The 19466-nt window shown below is 44.9% G+C and overlaps 1 protein-coding gene across 9 annotated transcripts; it reads right to left on the bottom strand.

Annotated features, from left to right (window-relative positions):
- Positions 1-15538: 15538 nt before the first annotated feature.
- On the bottom strand, positions 15539-19258 carry LOC123412239. 9 transcript variants are annotated; one of them, XR_006613452.1, is made up of 5 exons: positions 18524-19214; positions 17974-18125; positions 16888-16928; positions 16224-16282; positions 15539-15770 (listed from the first exon to the last, which is right to left on the bottom strand). XR_006613452.1 is itself a non-coding variant. In XM_045105180.1 (4 exons), the coding sequence occupies exons 1-4, from the start codon at positions 19241-19243 to the stop codon at positions 15675-15677; spliced, it is 873 nt and encodes a 290-aa protein (XP_044961115.1). In that variant the 5' UTR covers positions 19244-19258; the 3' UTR covers positions 15539-15674. The 9 variants fall into 9 exon arrangements, 5 of the variants coding, with proteins under 5 accessions (XP_044961115.1, XP_044961117.1, XP_044961120.1 ...); XM_045105180.1 differs by lacking the exon at positions 17974-18125 and having other exon boundaries at positions 16267-16282; positions 18524-19258; XM_045105182.1 differs by lacking the exon at positions 17974-18125 and having other exon boundaries at positions 18524-19258.
- Positions 19259-19466: the final 208 nt, after the last annotated feature.

Consider the following 19466-nt stretch of genomic DNA (forward strand, 5'->3'; position numbering starts at 1 on the left):
CTCACCCCCCAGTCTAACTGAACAGAACGAACCTTAGCATTTAAGAGACGCTCAACATGGTTTTGAAAATTGTAGAAAATGCTCTCAACATCAGACTTATGCTTGATCAAGTATATCCAACAGTAACGACTGTAGTCATCAATGAAGCTGACATAATACTTAAAACCCCCTGAAGATGGCAAAGCAGGCCATCAGTATGAATAAGCTCAAGTGGTGAGGTAGAAACACCAATAGAATAATTATATGGTAATTGGTGACTCTTAGCACACTAACAAGCATCACACACAGAGGACTCATTGTCTGGAGAGCACAATAATTTATTGGAGCTAACAATGGTATGAACTACTTTATTCGAAGGATGACCGAGACGTCGGTGTCACTGCTCTGTAGTGAGCCTAATGCCGGAAGACGCACGACGTCCAGAGGTGACGGCGTGACCGAATGGAAGAGGGTAGAAGCTGCCACGACTCCTACCGCGAAGAAGGATTTTCTTCGTGAACTTGTCCTTGACATAGAAAAAGAATTTATGAAATTCAACAAAGATTTTATTTTCAGAAACAACGCGATAAATGGAGAGTAAATTAGTGCTATGGTCAGGGACAAGAAGAATATTTTTGAGTTCAATGGGGGTGGAGGAGCGTAAACAAGAGTGTCCAACATGCGTAATAGACAGACCTGCACCGTTGGCGACTTGCACTTGATCTGTGTCGTTGTAGCGCTCCTGGATGTTCAGCCGGCTCATGTCGTTGGTGAGATGATCCATGGCGCAGGTGTCGAAGAGCCATGGTTGACTGGGGCAGGTTGGAGAGAGGCAAAATTGCCAGCACGATTTTCATCGTACTGAAACGCGTGGTTGTACTGTTGTTTGTGTTGGGGAACGTCGCATGGGAAACAAAAAATTTCCTACGCGCACGAAGACCTATCATGGTGATGTCCATCTACGAGAGGGGATGAGTGATCTACGTACCCTTGTAGATCGTACAGCAGAAGCGTTAGTGAACGCGGTTGATGTAGTGGAACGTCCTCACGTCCCTCGATCTGCCCCGCGAACAATCCCGCGATCAGTCCCACGATCTAGTACCGAACGGACGGCACCTCCGCGTTCAGCACACGTACAACTCGACGATGATCTCGGCCTTCTTGATCCAGCAAGAGAGACGGAGAGGTAGAAGAGTTCTCCGGCAGCGTGACGGCGCTCCGGAGGTTGGTGATGATCTTGTCTCAGCAGGGCTCCGCCCGAGCTCCGCAGAAACGCGATCTAGAGGAAAAACTATGGAGGTATGTGGTCGGGCAGCGGTGAGAAAGTCGTCTCAAATCAGCCCTAATACCTCCGTATATATAGGTGGGAGGGGGAGGGAAGAGGCAGCCTCAAACCCTCAAGGGTTGGCCGAAATTGGAGGTGGAGGAGTCCTACTCCAATCCTACTTGGAGTAGGATTCCACCTTCCCACTTGGAAACTCTTTCCACCTTGTGTTTTTTCCTTCTCAAACCTTATGGGCCTTAGTGGGAACTTATTCCAGCCCACTAGGGGCTGGTTTATCTCTTCCCATAGCCCATGAGACCCCTTGGGGCGTGACACCCCTCCCGATGGTCCCCGACACCCCTCCCAGCACTCCCGGTACACTACCGATGAGCCCGAAACTTTTCCGGTAATGCCCGGAAACTTTCCGGTAACCAAATGAGGTCATCCTATATATCAATCTTCATCTCCGGACCATTCCGGAAACCCTCGTGACGTCCGTGATCCCATCCGGGACTCCGAACAACATTCGGTAACCAACCATATAACTCAAATACGCATAAAACATCGTCGAACCTTTAGTGTGCAGACCCTGCGGGTTCGAGAACTATGTAGACATGACCCGAGAGACTCCTCGGTCAATATCCAATAGCGGGACCTGGATGCCCATATTGGATCCTACATATTCTACGAAGATCTTATCGTTTGAACCTCAGTGCCAAGGATTCGTATAATCCCGTATGTCATTCCCTTTGTCCTTCGGTATGTTACTTGCCCGAGATTCGATCGTCAGTATCCGTATACCTATTTCAACCTCGTTTACCGGCAAGTCTCTTTACTCGTTCCGTAATACAAGATCCCGCAACTTACACTAAGTTACATTGCTTGCAAGGCTTATGTGTGATGTTGTATTACCGAGTGGGCCCCGAGATACCTCTCCGTCACACGGAGTGACAAATCCCAGTCTTGATCCATACTAACTCAACTAACACCTTCGGAGATACCTGTAGAGCATCTTTATAGTCACCCAGTTACGTTGCGACGTTTGATACACACAAAGCATTCCTCCGGTGTCAGTGAGTTATATGATCTCATGGTCATAGGAATAAATACTTGACACGCAGAAAACAGTAGCAACAAAATGACACGATCAACATGCTACGTCTATTAGTTTGGGTCTAGTCCATCACATGATTCTCCTAATGATGTGATCCTGTTATCAAGTGACAACACTTGCCTATGGCCAGGAAACCTTGACCATCTTTGATCAACGAGCTAGTCAACTAGAGGCTTACTAGGGACAGTGTTTTGTCTATGTATCCACACAAGTATTGTGTTTCCAATCAATACAATTATAGCATGGATAATAAACGATTATCATGAACTAAGAAATATAATAATAACTAATTTATTATTGCCTCTAGGGCATATTTCCAACAGTCTCCCACTTGCACTAGAGTCAATAATCTAGTTCACATCACCATGTGATTCCAACGAATCCAACACCCATATAGTTATGGGGTCTGATCACGTCTTGCTCGTGAGAGAGGTTTTAGTCAATGGTTCTGAAACTTTCAGATCCGTGCGTTCTTTACAAATCTTTATGTCATCTTATAGATGCTGCTACTACGTGCTATTCGGAAATACTCCAAATATCTACTCTACTATACGAATCCGTTTCACTACTCATAGTTATTCGGATTAGTGTCAAAGCTTGCATCGACGTAACCCTTTACGACGAACTCTTTAACCACCTCCATAATCGAGAAAAATTCCTTAGTCCATTAGTTACTAAGGATAAATTTCGACCGCTGCTAGTGATTCAATCATGGATCACTCTCTATACCTCTCAACATACTTTGAGTCAAGGCACACTTCAGGTGCGGTACACAGTATGGCATACTTTAGATTCTACGGCTAAGGCATAGAAGACGACCTTCGTCTATTCTCTTTATTCTGCCGTGGTCGGGTTTTGAGTCTTACTCAAATTCACACCTCACAACGCAACCAAGAACTCCTTCTTTGCTGGTCTATTTTGAACTCTTTCAAAAACTTGTCAAGGCATGCATCTTGTTGAAACTTCTATTAAGCGCTTTCGATCTATCTCCATAGATCTTTGATGCTCAACGTTCAAGTAGCGTAATCCAGGTACTCCTTTGAAAACTTCTTTCAAACAACCTTGTATGCTTTACAGAAATTCTACATTACTTCTGATCCACAATATGTCAACCACATATACCTATCAGAAATTCTATAGTGCTCCCACTCACTTCTTTGGAAATACAAGTTTCTCATAAACCTTGTACAAACCCAAAATCTTTGATCATCTCATCAAAGTGTATATTCCAACTCCGAGATGCTTGCACCAGTCCATTGAAGGATCACTGGAGCTTGCATACTTGTTAGTATCTTTAGGATCGTCAAAACCTTCTGGTTGTATCACATACAATGTTTGCTCAAGGAAACCGTCGAGAAAACAATGTTTTGACATCCTACGTGCAATATTTCATAAATAATGCATCAACAACTAACATAATTCCAACAGACCTTTAGCATCGCTACGAGTGAGAAAGTCTCATCATAGTCAACTGTTTGATCTTGTCGAAAACATCTTTGCGACAAGTCGAGCTTTTCTTAATAGTGACTTATCACCATCATCGTCTGTCTTCTTTTAAAGATCCATCTTTACTCAATAGTCTTATGACCATCAAGTAGTTCTTTCAAAGTCTACACTTTGTTTTCATCCATGGATCCTCTCTCGGATTTCATGGCTTCCAGCCATTTGTCGGAATCTGGGCCCACCATCGCTTTCTCCATAACTCGTAGGTTCACTGTTGCTCAACAACATGACCTCCAGGACAGGGTTACCGTACTACTCTGCAGCAGTACGCGACCTTGTCGACCTACGAGGCTTGTAGTAACTTGATCCGATGCTTGATGATCACCATCATCAGCTTCCACTTCAATTGGTGTAGGCGCCACAGGAACAACTTCCTGCGCCCTGCTACACACTGGTTGAAGTGATGGTTCAATAACCTTATTAAGTTCTACTACCCTCCCACTCAATTCTTTCGAGAGAAACCTTTCCTCGAGAAAGGATCCGTTTCTATAAACAAACACTTTGCTTTCGGATCTGAGATAGGAGATGTACCCAACTGTTTTGGATATCCTATGAAGATGCATTTATCCGCTTTGGGTTCGAGCTTATCAGACTGAAACTTTTTCACATAAGTGTCGAAACCCCAAACTTTCAAGAAACGACAGTTTAGATTTCTCTAAACCTCAGTCTATACTGTGTCATCTCAACGGAAATACGCGGTGCCCTATTTAAAGTGAATGCGGTTGTCTCTAATGCATAACCCATAAACGATAGTGGTAATTCGATAAGAGACATCACAGCATGCACCATACTAAATAGTGCGTGGCTATGACGTTCAGACACATCATCACACTATGATGTTCCAGGTGGCATGAACTGTGAAACAATTTCCACATTGTCTTAACTGTGTACCAAAAAACTCGTAACTCAGATATTCATTTCTATGATCATATCGTAGACAGTTCATCCTCTTGTTACGACGAACTTCACTCTGAAACGGAATTGAACTTTTCAGTATTTCAGACTTGTGATTCATTAAGTAAATACTCCTGTATCTACTCAAGTCGTCAGTGAAGTAAGAACATAATGATATCCACTGCGTGCCTCAGCACTCATTGAACTGCATACATCAAAATGTATCACTTCCAACAAGTTACTATCTTGTTTCATCTCAATGAAAACAAGGCCTTGCTCATGTGGTATGATTTGCATGTCACTAGTGATTCGAAATCAGGTGAATAAAGATCCATCAGCATGGACCCTCTTCATGCAATTTATACTAACATGACTCAAGCGGCAGTGCCACAAGTAAGTGGTACTATCATCATTAACTCGTATCTTTTGGCACCAATGTGTAACACTACAATCGAGATTCAATAAACCATTGAAGGTGATTATTCAAGCAAATAGAGTAACCATTATTCTCTTTGAATGAATAATCGTATTGCAATAAACACGATCCAATCATGTTCATGCTTAACGCAAGCACCAAATAACAATTATTTAGGTTCAACACCAATCCCGATGGTAGAGGGAGCGTGCGACGTTTGATCATATCAACCTTGGAAACACTTCCAACACGTATCGTCACCTCGCCTTTAGCTAGTCTCCGTTTATGTCGTAGCTTTCATTTCGCGTTACTAATCACTTAGCAACCGAACCGGTATCCAATACCCTCGTGCTACTAGGAGTACTAGTAAAGTACACATCAACATTATGTATATCAAATACACTTATTTCGACTTTTGCCAGCCTTCTTATCTACCAAGTATCTTGAGTTGCTCCGCCTCAGTGATTGTTCCCCTCATTACAGAAGCACTTAGTCTTGGGTTTGGGTTTAATCTTGGGTCTCTTCATTAGTGCAGCAATTGTTTTGCCGTTTCACGAAGTATCCCTTCTAGCCCTTGCCTTTCTTGAAACTTAGTGGTTTTACAAACCATCAACTATTGATGCTCCTTCTTGATTTCTACTTTCGTAGTGTCAAACATCGCGAATCGCTCAAGGATCATTGTATGTATCCTTGATATGTTATAGTTCATCACGAAGCTCTCACAGCTTGGTGACAGTGACTTTGGAGAACTATCACTATCTCATCTGGAAGATTAACTCCCACTTGATTCAAGCGATTGTCGTACTCAGACAATCTGAGCACACGCTCAACGATTGAGCTTTTCTCCTTTACTTTGTGGTCAAAGAATCTTGTTGCAGGTCTCGTACCTCTTAACAAGGGCACAAGCATGAAATCGCAATTTCATCTCTTTAGAACATCACTTATGTTCCGTGACGTTTTAAAACGTTTTTGGTGCCTTGCTTCTAAGCCATTAAGTACTTTGCACTGAACTATCGTGTAGTCATCAGAAACGTGTATGTCGGATGTTCACAGCATCCACAGACGACGCTCGAGGTGCAGCACACCGAGTGGTGCATTAAGGACATAAGCCTTCTGTGCAGCAACGAGGACAATCCTCGGTTTTACAGACTCAGTCTGCAAAGTTTGCTACTATCAACTTTCAACTAAATTTTCTCTAGGAACATATAAAAACAGTAGAGCTATAGCGCAAGCTACATCGTAATTCGCAAATACCATTAGACTATGTTCATGACAATTAGTTCAATTAATCATATTACTTAAGAACTCCCACTCAAAAAGTACATCTCTCTAGTCATTTGAGTGGTACATGATCCAAATCCACTATCTCAAGTCCGATCATCACGTGAGTCGAGAATAGTTTCAGTGGTAAGCATCTCTATGCTAATCATATCAACTATACAATTCATGCTCGACCTTTCGGTCTCATGTGTTCCGAGGCCATGTCTGCACATGCTAGGCTCGTCAAGCTTAACCCGAGTGTTCCGCGTGCGCAACTGTTTTGCACCCGTTGTATGTGAACGTTGAGTCTATCACACCCGATCATCACGTGGTGTCTCAAAACGAAGAACTGTAGCAACGGTGCACAGTCGGGGAGAACACAATTTCGTCTTGAAATTTTAGTGAGAGATCACCTCATAATGCTACCGTCGTTCTAAGCAAAATAAGGTGCATAAAAGGATTAACATCACATGCAATTCATAAGTGACATGATATGGCCATCATCACGTGCTTCTTGATCTCCATCACCAAAACACCGGCACGATCTTCTTGTCACCGGCGTCACACCATGATTTCCATCATCATGATCTCCATCAACGTGTCGCCATCGGGGTTGTCGTGCTACTCATGCTATTACTACTAAAGCTACGTCCTAGCAAAATAGTAAACGCATCTGCAAGCACAAACGTTAGTTATAAAGACAACCCTATGGCTCCTGCCGGTTGCCGTACCATCGACGTGCAAGTCGATATTTCTATTACAACATGATCATCTCATACATCCAATATATCACATCACATCGTTGGCCATATCACATCACAAGCATACCCTGCAAAAACAAGTTAGACGTCCTCTAATTTTGTTGTTGCAAGTTTTACGTGGTGACCGGGGGTATCTAGTAGGATCGCATCTTACTTACGCAAACACCACAACGGAGATATATGAGTTGCTATTTAACCTCATCCAAGGACCTCCTCGGTCAAATCCGATTCAACTAAAGTTGGAGAAACCGTCACTTGCCAGTCATCTTTGAGCAAAGGGGGTTACTCGTAACGATGAAACCAGTCTCTCGTAAGCGTACGAGTAATGTCGGTCCAAGCCGCTTCAATCCAACAATACCGCGGAATCAAGAAAAGACTAAGGAGGGCAGCAAAACGCACATCACCGCCCACAAAACCTTTTGTGTTCTACTCGAGAAGACATCTACGCATGAACCTAGCTCATGATGCCACTGTTGGGGAACGTCGCATGGGAAACAAAAAATTTCCTACGCGCACGAAGACCTATCATGGTGATGTCCATCTACGAGAGGGGATGAGTGATCTACGTACCCTTGTAGATCGTACAGCAGAAGCGTTAGTGAACGCGGTTGATGTAGTGGAACGTCCTCACGTCCCTCGATCCGCCCCGCGAACAATCCCGCGATCAGTCCCACGATCTAGTACCGAACGGACGGCACCTCCGCGTTCAGCACACGTACAACTCGACGATGATCTCGGCCTTCTTGATCCAGCAAGAGAGACGGAGAGGTAGAAGAGTTCTCCGGCAGCGTGACGGTGCTCCGGAGGTTGGTGATGATCTTGTCTCAGCAGGGCTCCGCCCGAGCTCCGCAGAAACGCGATCTAGAGGAAAAACTATGGAGGTATGTGGTCGGGCAGCCGTGAGAAAGTCGTCTCAAATCAGCCCTAATACCTCCGTATATATAGGTGGGAGGGGGAGGGAAGAGGCAGCCTCAAACCCTCAAGGGTTGGCCGAAATTGGAGGTGGAGGAGTCCTACTCCAATCCTACTTGGAGTAGGATTCCACCTTCCCACTTGGAAACTCTTTCCACCTTGTGTTTTTTCCTTCTCAAACCTTATGGGCCTTAGTGGGAACTTATTCCAGCCCACTAGGGGCTGGTTTATCTCTTCCCATAGCCCATGAGACCCCTTGGGGCGTGACACCCCTCCCGATGGTCCCCGGCACCCCTCCCGGCACTCCCGGTACACTACCGATGAGCCCGAAACTTTTCCGGTAATGCCCGGAAACTTTCCGGTAACCAAATGAGGTCATCCTATATATCAATCTTCATCTCCGGACCATTCCGGAAACCCTCGTGACGTCCGTGATCCCATCCGGGACTCCGAAGAACATTCGGTAACTGTTGGAAATATGCCCTAGAGGCAATAATAAATTAGTTATTATTATATTTCTTAGTTCATGATAATCGTTTATTATCCATGCTATAATTGTATTGATTGGAAACACAATACTTGTGTGGATACATAGACAAAACACTGTCCCTAGTAAGCCTCTAGTTGACTAGCTCGTTGATCAAAGATGGTCAAGGTTTCCTGGCCATAGGCAAGTGTTGTCACTTGATAACGGGATCACATCATTAGGAGAATCATGTGATGGACTAGACCCAAACTAATAGACGTAGCATGTTGATCGTGTCATTTTGTTGCTACTGTTTTCTGCGTGTCAAGTATTTATTCCTATGACCATGAGATCATATAACTCACTGACACCGGAGGAATGCTTTGTGTGTATCAAACGTCGCAACGTAACTGGGTGACTATAAAGATGCTCTACAGGTATCTCCGAAGGTGTCAGTTGAGTTAGTATGGATCAAGACTGGGATTTGTCACTCCGTGTGACGGAGAGGTATCTCGGGGCCCACTCGGTAATACAACATCACACATAAGCCTTGCAAGCAATGTAACTTAGTGTAAGTTGCAGGATCTTGTATTACGGAACGAGTAAAGAGACTTGCCGGTAAACGAGGTTGAAATAGGTATACGGATACTGACGATCGAATCTCGGGCAAGTAACATACCGAAGGACAAAGGGAATGACATACGGGATTATACGAATCCTTGGCACTGAGGTTCAAACGATAAGATCTTCGTAGAATATGTAGGATCCAATATGGGCATCCAGGTCCCGCTATTGTATATTGACCGAGGAGTCTCTCGGGTCATGTCTACATAGTTCTCGAACCCGCAGGGTCTGCACACTTAAGGTTCGACGATGTTTTATGCGTATTTGAGTTATATGGTTGGTTACCGAATGTTGTTCGGAGTCCCGGATGGGATCACGGACGTCACGAGGGTTTCCGGAATGGTCCGGAGATGAAGATTGATATATAGGATGACCTCATTTGGTTACCGGAAAGTTTCCGGGCATTACCGGAAAAGTTTCGGGCTCATCGGTAGTGTACCGGGAGTGCCGGGAGGGGTGCCGGGGACCATCGGGAGGGGTGTCACGCCCCAAGGGGTCTCATGGGCTATGGGAAGAGATAAACCAGCCCCTAGTGGGCTGGAATAAGTTCCCACTAAGGCCCATAAGGTTTGAGAAGGAAAAAACACAAGGTGGAAAGAGTTTCCAAGTGGGAAGGTGGAATCCTACTCCAAGTAGGATTGGAGTAGGACTCCTCCACCTCCAATTTCGGCCAAACCTTTGGGTTTTGAGGCTGCCTCCTCCCCTCCCTCCCACCTATATATACGGAGGTTTTAGGGCTGATTTGAGACGACTTTCTCACGGCTGCCCGACCACATACCTCCATAGTTTTTCCTCTAGATCACGTTTCTGCGGAGCTCGGGCGGAGCCCTGCTGAGACAAGATCATCACCAACCTCCGGAGCGCCGTCACGCTGCCGGAGAACTCTTCTACCTCTCCGTCTCTCTTGCTGGATCAAGAAGGCCGAGATCATCGTCGAGCTGTACGTGTGCTGAACGCGGAGGTGCCGTCCGTTCGGTACTAGATCGTGGGACTGATCGCGGGATTGTTCGCGGGGCGGATCGAGGGACGTGAGGACGTTCCACTACATCAACCGCGATCTCTAATCGCTTCTGCTGTACGATCTACAAGGGTACGTAGATCGCTCATCCCCTCTCGTAGATGAACATCACCATGATAGGTCTTCGTGCGCGTAGGAAATTTTTTGTTTCCCATGCGACGTTCCCCAACAGTAACCAACCATATAACTCAAATACGCATAAAACATCGTCGAACCTTAAGTGTGCAGACCCTGCGGGTTCGAGAACTATGTAGACATGACCCGAGAGACTCCTCGGTCAATATCCCATAGCGGGACCTGGATGCCCATATTGGATCCTACATATTCTACGAAGATCTTATCGTTTGAACCTCAGTGCCAAGGATTCGTATAATCCCGTATGTCATTCCCTTTGTCCTTCGGTATGTTACTTGCCCGAGATTCGATCGTCAGTATCCGTATACCTATTTCAACCTCGTTTACCGGCAAGTCTCTTTACTCGTTCCGTAATACAAGATCCCGCAACTTACACTAAGTTACATTGCTTGCAAGGCTTATGTGTGATGTTGTATTACCGAGTGGGCCCCGAGATACCTCTCCGTCACACGGAGTGACAAATCCAGTCTTGATCCATACTAACTCAACTAACACCTTCGGAGATACCTGTAGAGCATCTTTATAGTCACCCAGTTACGTTGCGACGTTTGATACACACAAAGCATTCCTCCGGTGTCAGTGAGTTATATGATCTCATGGTCATAGGAATAAATACTTGACACGCAGAAAACAGTAGCAACAAAATGACACGATCAACATGCTACGTCTATTAGTTTGGGTCTAGTCCATCACATGATTCTCCTAATGATGTGATCCTGTTATCAAGTGACAACACTTGCCTATGGCCAGGAAACCTTGACCATCTTTGATCAACGAGCTAGTCAACTAGAGGCTTACTAGGGACAGTGTTTTGTCTATGTATCCACACAAGTATTGTGTTTCCAATCAATACAATTATAGCATGGATAATAAACGATTATCATGAACTAAGAAATATAATAATAACTAATTTATTATTGCCTCTAGGGCATATTTCCAACAGTTTGCACTCGAGAGCCTCATGCCCCGAGAACCGGCAAACTTGACAGCGAGGGCACTCGCGCCGGTTGTTGCGCCTGCCACCACCGTTGCCCTGTCCTCCTCCGCCATTGCCACCACCACCACCCCCTTGGTTGGGGCGGTTGTTGCTGCGGGAGGCTTGCTGGCCGCCGTTGTACCGGCCGCCTCCTTGCGAGCCAGTAGGACGACCCCCGCCGCAGCCGTCGTTGGTGGTGTCTGTGAAGATGCGCCCCCCTCCACGGCCGTTGCGTTGCCGTGTCACAACGTTAGCGGAGGTGGAGAACTCGGGGGCGAAGGCGTTCTGCTCCTTGAGGGATTCGCAGGAGAGGAGCATGGAGTAGAAGTCCGACGGGCTAAGGTTGTCAGCGCCGGCAGGTGCCAGCACCGTGAGCGAGTGCTGGAGGGGCTCGTACTGAGGCCCGAGACCGACGACGATGTAGTCGATGACCTTAGGGTCGGAGAGAGGCGACCACGCCTGGGCCATGGCGTCCGCGAAACCCTTCATCTTGTGAAAGTAGGCGGGGGCCGGTGAGGTCGTTCTTCTTTAGCGTCGAGAGTTGACGACGCATCTGACGCACCCCAGCCCTGTTCTGCGCCGAGAACATGGACTCGAGGAATGTCCACACAGAGGACGCCGTGGTGCGGCCGATGACATGGCTGAGGATCTCCTCCATCATGGAGCCGACGAGGATGTTGAGGACACGCTGATCCGTGTAGAACCACAAAGCATACTCCGGATTAGGCTTGGTCACGGCCTTGCCACCGTCACCTTCGGTGATCGTGGCCAGAGGTGCTCCGTAGGAGCCGTCGAGGAAGCCATACCAGCCCTGGCCGGCGATGTTGGGGACGACCTGCATCTTCTAGAGAAGGTAATTGGTGCGATCTAGACGCACCGTGATGGTGTTGAAGTTTTGGCTGGTGGGGACGGAGACGATAGCGCCGACAGGGATGGATGGTGCAGAGGACTGGGACGAGGTGGAGAGGGAAAACTGCAATGCGGCGGAGGAGCCCATCGCGTGGTGCTGCGGCGGCGGCAGCGAGGAAAATAGACGGCGGCGGCGGAAGCGCGTGAGCGGAACCCTAGGTCGGATCGACCTGCTCTGTATACCAAGTCAAAGATAATTATTTCCCGTGGTTAGCCCCAACCGACTGGCATCTCTTTATATTGATTAGATCAACTTATACAACAAGGAATACAGGGGATATACAATACGTATACATATATATACAAAATACAACTCTAACACGCTGAGGCGTGGATAAAGGCAGAGTGGAGGCGACGCAGCGGGGTGTGGATGGTGGGTTAAATATGCTGGCTCGAAATTTTACTGGGCCGTGTCGGCAACTTAAAACTTTAGGTGTCCACGCGCGGGCGCTCGAAATTTCTGGCGCCTACTTTTCATTTTTTCATAACTAATGTATGGATCAAAAAAATCCACACACGACATATCAGCAGTAGCTATCGGTGACAGTCTCATGGTGTAGAATGAAATACAAATGTAGGCAGAACAAATCAACCCGTGACAATTTCCATGACGGTCCATCTATGTCCGTCATGGAGGGGCTAACCTATTGAGAGGGGAGTCACACCCTGCTGATCCATGACGTTTTTCATGACAATTTAGAAAACGTCATCAGAAATCCGTCATGGATTAACAGATTTCTTGTAGTGTACTCGAGCGCGTCAGAGCAGTCCGCCTCCTCCTCCGCCTCGTCGGCAACGTCGGAAGACAAACGCCACCGCTCCGGCTCGTCCGGCGCGTCAGAGCAGTCCGCCTCCTTCTCTCAAGCGGAAGAGAGACACCTCCTTCTCTCCAGTGGTTAGCAGTACAAGCAGAGTCCGGAGGCAAATCAGATTCGGTCCATCTCTCAAGCCTCTAGAAAAGTTACCATATGAGAGGACCAAAGAGGAAAATGAGGAGATATGTTGTGCCGAATTGAGGGCCCATTTTGCAAAGAAAACTCCACCTCCGAAGGAGAAGCTAGATCCGGTGAAAGTGGAGCGCACTATCAATCAACTGCAGCATCCACCAGCGCCTCCGCCGGATTCCAACTTCTAGTGATGCACAAGCGGTGCTGTCAGGAACTACTTCTAGTGATGCAAAGTTAGCAGAACGAACAAGTGGGAAAACAATTCCCGAGCTCGGTATCGTCGTCACTAATCATCCGGAGATGGTGCCCGGTACCAATCCTGATGATTACTTGGGGGATGATGTAACGAAAGAATAATATAAATACATGCGCGGGAAGCCTCTCGTTAAACCTGGTCATCCTGCTCTAACAACGATGATGCATCGATTGCATGAGTGGTGCATGAAAACATGCAGGGAGTCTCGGAAAAACGCTATGTATGTGGCAGTGAAACCAGAGCACGAATTCATTGGACTTCCCATGATTACTATTCAATTTGAGGAGTTATTTCAGTTATACAATCAACTGATCCTCGACAAACAACTCATGGCTTCCTTTTGTCTGTAAGTATTATTTCTATAGTTAATTCTCTAGCTCGGCTCGTTCATTACATGTATATATAATTATCCTTACTATATATATTATGCAGATTGAAGATCGTCAAATTAAAAAAAGCAGGAATCGTCGAGGTTGGGTTGATTAGCCCACATGTCGTAAATGAATTGACGGTACGAAACTCAATCAAAGAGACCGAGGAGAACTTGCTAAACTTGTTCCTTATACATAAAAAAGGGGAAATAATCTGTCCTTACAACTTCGAGTGTGTGTTGGTGTCTTCCCTGTAAACTCGGTTTCGCTTACTCGAGGTTAATTAAGTAATTTAATTGATGAGTTATATATGCGTGCGCAGAGATCACTTTATTCTGCTATCCATTGACGTTGGCACGGCAATAGTAAATGTCTTAGACTAGAGACGTAAAGCCGAAGAGGATTATGAGGACATTACTGCAATGCTCAAGAAGTAAGTTCAGTCAATATACCCAGACCATATCAGCATGCAACTTTCATCAATTTCCTGAGAAGGCACTAGTAAATGTCTTAGACTCGAGAAGTAGTACTAGCTAGTTCCACGCATCTCTAATTGATTTAAATTTTCATCAATATATCATTACCATGCTTTCTTATCAGTTTGATTGAACTATATTCTCGTAAAGTGTACGGATCAGAAAGAAGGCACTGTTTTATGTGCATACTACGTATGCGAGTTCATTCGCCACTCGACCTCTGAGTGGGTCTTCTCTGAGAAAAAATTGCAAGTACGTAAATAATATTCACAATTTTGTTGAGGTTTATTCATATATATGCATGTATTGACCCCCTTCTTTAAATTAGATCTCGCAAATGCGGGATGAGCTCCCACCATATGATCGCATACTAGCAATTCAAGAGGAATTGGCGGGATTCTTTGTTTTACCACGTCATACCTGAAGACGGAGAATGCCATGTGGATTTGTCATTGGATCTTAATTAGATGATTTTTTGGATTAGTTATAAAAGATGTTATACTGTATATATGTAATAGCATCAGATAGATATACGAAAACTTGTTGTTCGATCAAGCATGGAGAAAGAGAGGACACTTCTCTCTATTTACTAGGTAACACCATATTAAACCACTAAATTAACGCTCCAAAATCCCCCCAAACATACCCCCCATTCAAAAAAAAAACCCCAGCTTCGACCCACTACAAGAAATAAGGTCAATTATGACTTCCTATATTGGTCATTGATTCGTCATTGTTGTCATTTATTGACCTTTTTTTGACCAAATTTACAACGTCAACAGTTGGCCGTCAAGAATGAAGAAACTTGACCTTTCTGATATTTTGGTCATGAGAACTACGACAAAAATGTTATGGTCATTAAATCTTTGACCAAAATTTTGGTCAGGGGTAAGTACCTAATCCACGCAGGATCTTACATGGCATGCCTATGTGGCCCGTGAGAGTCCACGTAATATCTGACATGGCATGCTGAAGTGGCACATGCGATGACATAGGATCCTAGGTGGCATCATTTTCAAGCCGGTTCTACTTGGGGCCCAATGGGCCCAACCAAATTGATTGGCCCATTCCTGTTTGTAAGTCGACAGCCAATTCGGTCCATTTATTTTCAAGGACATAATCAAATTTGGTCCATTTAATATAACACCATAATCAATACAAAATTTATTTGGCTCAAATAGTCTAACTGGACTTTGTCGAGTCCTTATTTCAAAAGGTCCAGCTCCAAAAAATCACATTTCTGAGATAAGGAATGATGTGATGAAATGCAAGCTAAAATATAATATTTACAAATGAAATACATCTTCATTTCTGCACCACGTATCACAGAAAATGTAATATACATCATCTGTCGACTCTACACATCTAAGACCAACAAGTCATGGCCAAAAAGTTCACGCAAAACTTGATCTATCACATGGATTTAAATTAAAATGAGATACAAAGCATCTTCTTCCCTCTACTTCCGAGTAGCCGTATTGTAGAACATCCTGTCATTTGGAACGATAAAACATTAGAAACATACAAAATATAATGAAGACATATGGCAGTTTTACATTAAGCAGTAGACATAAGCAAGATAGAAAGGCTTGTTTGCTCCTATAGAAAGTTGAGAAATTGTAAGATTAGTCCTATGTAAGCTACTAACACTTTCTGCAAAAGAAGCTAAGATGAACAAGTGGAGAGTTGTGAATCATGTATCTTTATCGCAAAATAAAACGAACATCGACAACACGGGCAGCACAACATAAAGCTCATGATCAACCAAAACCAAACTGATCATTGCAAACTATAAGAGGGACGTTGACATTCAGACAAAACAACACAGGAACATGTAAGAGTAAGCATAGCAAACAATACTACCTCTATGTTAATCTTCACATAATTCATCAATTTGAATTTAAGGAGTAACTACAAGACTCATGCTTGCCACAATATATAACCTTCACTGTTGACACAAAAGACATGACCTCATGTAATTCTTACTTTTTGTAGTTTGTTCCTGCAGAAACATAGTTTATGTTATGCTTTACATGTAAAAATTCTGGACATTACAGAAAACAGAATCGAGTTATATATATTTGATATGGTATGCTAATGCATACTTCCAACTCATACAGGACACACATACGCGACAAATTTCAAGCAAGCAGGAGGCATTATTTCTATACAAGATCTATGCTAAGAAACAATATTTCCATTTATGCAAATCAAAGGAATGGAAATTACACATCATCAAGCAATACGTATCCTTTATGTTGTTAACAGACTATCTAACATTGTGGTAATCAAATCACTCTAGTGCTTGAGACGGGCTAGATATGTCACTTTCTTTGATAATAACCAGCAACTCACAAGTGAAACTATTCATCAGGTGAAATATTTAAACAGGTCAATTAATTACCAGATGATTGCAGCTCCTACACTGCCTAAGTAGACCACTCTTATAAGACATATTAGTAAGACTAGTCGGCAACCCGTGCAGTTGCACGGGCAAGTTAGTTTTAAACTTGAAACTGCAAAGAGAAATCAGGATCACAGAACTGATACAGTATTCTATGAAACTAAATTCGATTATGAAAAAGTTGTCAAAATAGAAAAACTTACAAATACGTTGCTGTCAAATATCCTCTTGCATCATATCTTCCCTGAATCCAGCAACCAACATTAGTTATTTCTCTAAACTAAGAGATTAAGGGTTTTGCAGGAATATAATTTTTGAACGAATAATTTAAATAGTAGTTTGAGGAACAATTTTGTTCTTTTCGTCATGCATCCAAATGCGTGTATTTTTTATCAGATAATGAAATAAAAAAAACTTAAATCTACAAAATAGGTGTGAGTAAGGATAAATGCCACCACGTTTTGTAATTTCTAGAAATAACAGTCTAAAATAGACATAAGAAAAGAGACGCAGTGCCTAGTAACTTCTATCGATTGGCCGCTTTCTTAGGTTGGCCGAGTGATGTTGATTATTCCTGCCATAAAAGGTAATTAGTAGTTGTGGAGTAATTAGGGAGAATTAAAAAGCTATATATTACCTAGTGGCTAGGCACATAATGCTTACGTTTTCTTTTTAACTAATGTTTACATTTTTATTGAGGTGTACTATGCTATTTGCCGGACAAAAGAGGGAACCACAGAGGATATTAGGAAAGAGGCTAGAAACGGGTATTGTTCAGGATGTTGGGAAGAACTAATCCTTATAGAATTAGAAGAGCATGATGAAGTGACCTTGGAAGGATTCCTGATGAACAAATATACCGCTCTTTTTATTAAATTATTGTGATGGAAGCTTGGGACATTGTAGAAAACCTAACATATGAGATAAGACTATCGATTCTGCTGAAAAAAAATATGCTAAACGTGTAGGCTTATTACGTACTAAAAGATCCCATGAGGCACACATCCTAGTGTTCAAGCGAGTTTTTTTTCTTCTGGCTTTCTTCAAATGTGGCATGTGGATGTCATAGTGAAGTACTCATGCTGCGTGCTGCGAGTTTACATGGAAGAACATGAACTCAATTCCAGTGATGCACAATATGCAAGACTGCTAGCTTATATCTTGAAGACTTGAATAATCGCCTAATTTACTACGGATGAAATAGACAGCTAGGCTGGCAACGATCTGTGGCGACAATAGCTAAAATCAAGCTTAAACTAAATACATTAATTAGTCGATTCGGACCATACCAACATACTCACCTGAAAATAGATTCCGTTTCATCTCAAACTCAGGTTTTACACAAAGTGCACGGAGAGGAGTCTGTCTTCTCGCGCGCACACGATGAGGCTAGGTCCACGCCTGAGCACGGAGAGGAGCCCGTCTTCTCGCGCGAACACAGCTGCAATGTTGTTACACAGCATGGCGTATCGAAGATGCAAAAATTAGGTACAGTGCATTATCAGAACTTCTACAAAAATAACAACTCCTAGGAGCAATGTACAAAACATCTCATGCACAACAGCAAATTACACAGAACCGGCACTCTTAGGAGTTAGGACACAGGGACGACATGAACACCGATTTGACAGTGTTTTTGTTTAAAAAATCTAGCACTTCTGAGCCAAATCGTTGCAGGTAGCACCGATCTCTATCATAACTGAAGAAATTTCACCAACTACGAAACGATTTCACCAACTACACAATGAGCGTCCGCAGATCGACAGAGATAGCCTGTCGATATCAATCTATAAAAGCATAAATTTTGCAGATCTCGTGGGACAGTAAGTTGGTGCTCACCGAGGATGGTGTTTGATGGAGTTCATGACGACATGGTCCTCCGATGAGGCGCTCCGAGTGAGTGCGCGCGGCGTAGGATGTCATGGTGCGGCTGCTCCGATTGTTGGTGATGAACAATGCACGGCCAGCTACCACACACCGGCGCCGATCACCATGAAGCTCCTGGTGGACACGAGGCCGCCGCGGCCGCGCGTGGTGTTCACCGAGGCCGGCAAGGACGCCGTCGACTTCCTCTTCTCCCTCCTCACCCTCCCAGCCGGCACGGCCGTGAGGCTGCTGGGGAAGGAGTCCATGGCAGGCAGCATCGGCAACCTCTACTCCAGCGTCGAGCGGCTCGAGGGCAGCTACCTGCGTCCCGGCTTCGGCAAGGACGCCCTCCTCTGCCCCGCCGTGGAGGCAAGCCCCCTCCTCTGCCTGCCGGCGCCGCCGGCACCGGCACCGAGGACCTTCTTCACGTGCGGCACCACCAACCAATTCAACTACCAAGGTTGCCGCGGGTAAGTGTCGGACGCGAGGGGCGCCCGGTGCCTGTCCTGTAGGAACGAGATGGCGACCCAGTCCCAGTACGTGGCGGCGCCGGCGCCGGCACAACCGGAGCAAGGCGCCGCCACGGCGACGACGAGGTACGTCCAGGGGGGCGTGACGTACACGGTGACGGACGACCTGGCCGTCACGCCCATGTCGGCCATCTCCAGCATCTCCAGCATCAGGGGGTAGCATGGAGGACAGAGATCTGGATGGGGTGGCTAGGGTTTCAGCGGAGAAGACGTGATCGGCAGTGGGATGTAACAAACAACAAAGGCGGCTGGAGGGATGGAATGGTGCTAGGGTTGGCGTTAGGATATTATATCCGTGTTTGGGTTATTGGGCCTTGGTTTATTCAATGTTAGGCCCATATGATCATATACAGTGTATTATTTACCTCAAAAATATATGCAATGTA

Source organism: Hordeum vulgare, chromosome 7H (genome assembly GCF_904849725.1).
Source record: "Hordeum vulgare subsp. vulgare chromosome 7H, MorexV3_pseudomolecules_assembly, whole genome shotgun sequence".
In the NCBI taxonomy this organism is placed as follows: Eukaryota; Viridiplantae; Streptophyta; class Magnoliopsida; order Poales; family Poaceae; genus Hordeum; species Hordeum vulgare.